At 44.0% G+C, this 207-nt stretch overlaps 1 protein-coding gene across 1 annotated transcript in view; it reads left to right on the top strand.

The window, feature by feature from the left end:
* Position 1: 1 nt before the first annotated feature.
* The window catches only part of CSUI_010414 (uncharacterized protein), a gene marked incomplete at its 5' end in the record, with an annotated part of 1,085 nt that continues 879 nt past the window's right edge, over positions 2-207 (top strand). The window contains one exon of the mRNA XM_068070518.1: positions 2-207. This exon is cut by the window's right edge and continues 879 nt beyond it. Coding sequence (XP_067917507.1) covers positions 2-207 — 206 coding nt within the window.

The raw sequence follows: 207 nt of genomic DNA, 5'->3' as shown, positions 1-207 counted from the left end.
GATGACGTTCTACCTTATCCATCTCGTAGCTGTCTGTGTGTCTATCTATCTAACCGTGAACGATGAGAAAATGAATGTCTCTGCAGAGAGAGAGAGGATAGAAAGGATGAAGAATAGATCCATGGAGGAGACATGCGTCATCTATCTCCTCTCCCTTCTGCCTAATCGTGGCTCTCCATGCTGTAAAAAGATGGAGAAGAAGAAGAA

The sequence above is a fragment of the Cystoisospora suis genome (assembly GCF_002600585.1).
Source record: "Cystoisospora suis strain Wien I chromosome Unknown contig_7362, whole genome shotgun sequence".
Classification (NCBI taxonomy): Eukaryota; Apicomplexa; class Conoidasida; order Eucoccidiorida; family Sarcocystidae; genus Cystoisospora; species Cystoisospora suis.
The sequence above is the reverse complement of the archived record's forward strand: the minus strand, read 5'-3'. Positions and strand labels throughout refer to the sequence as shown.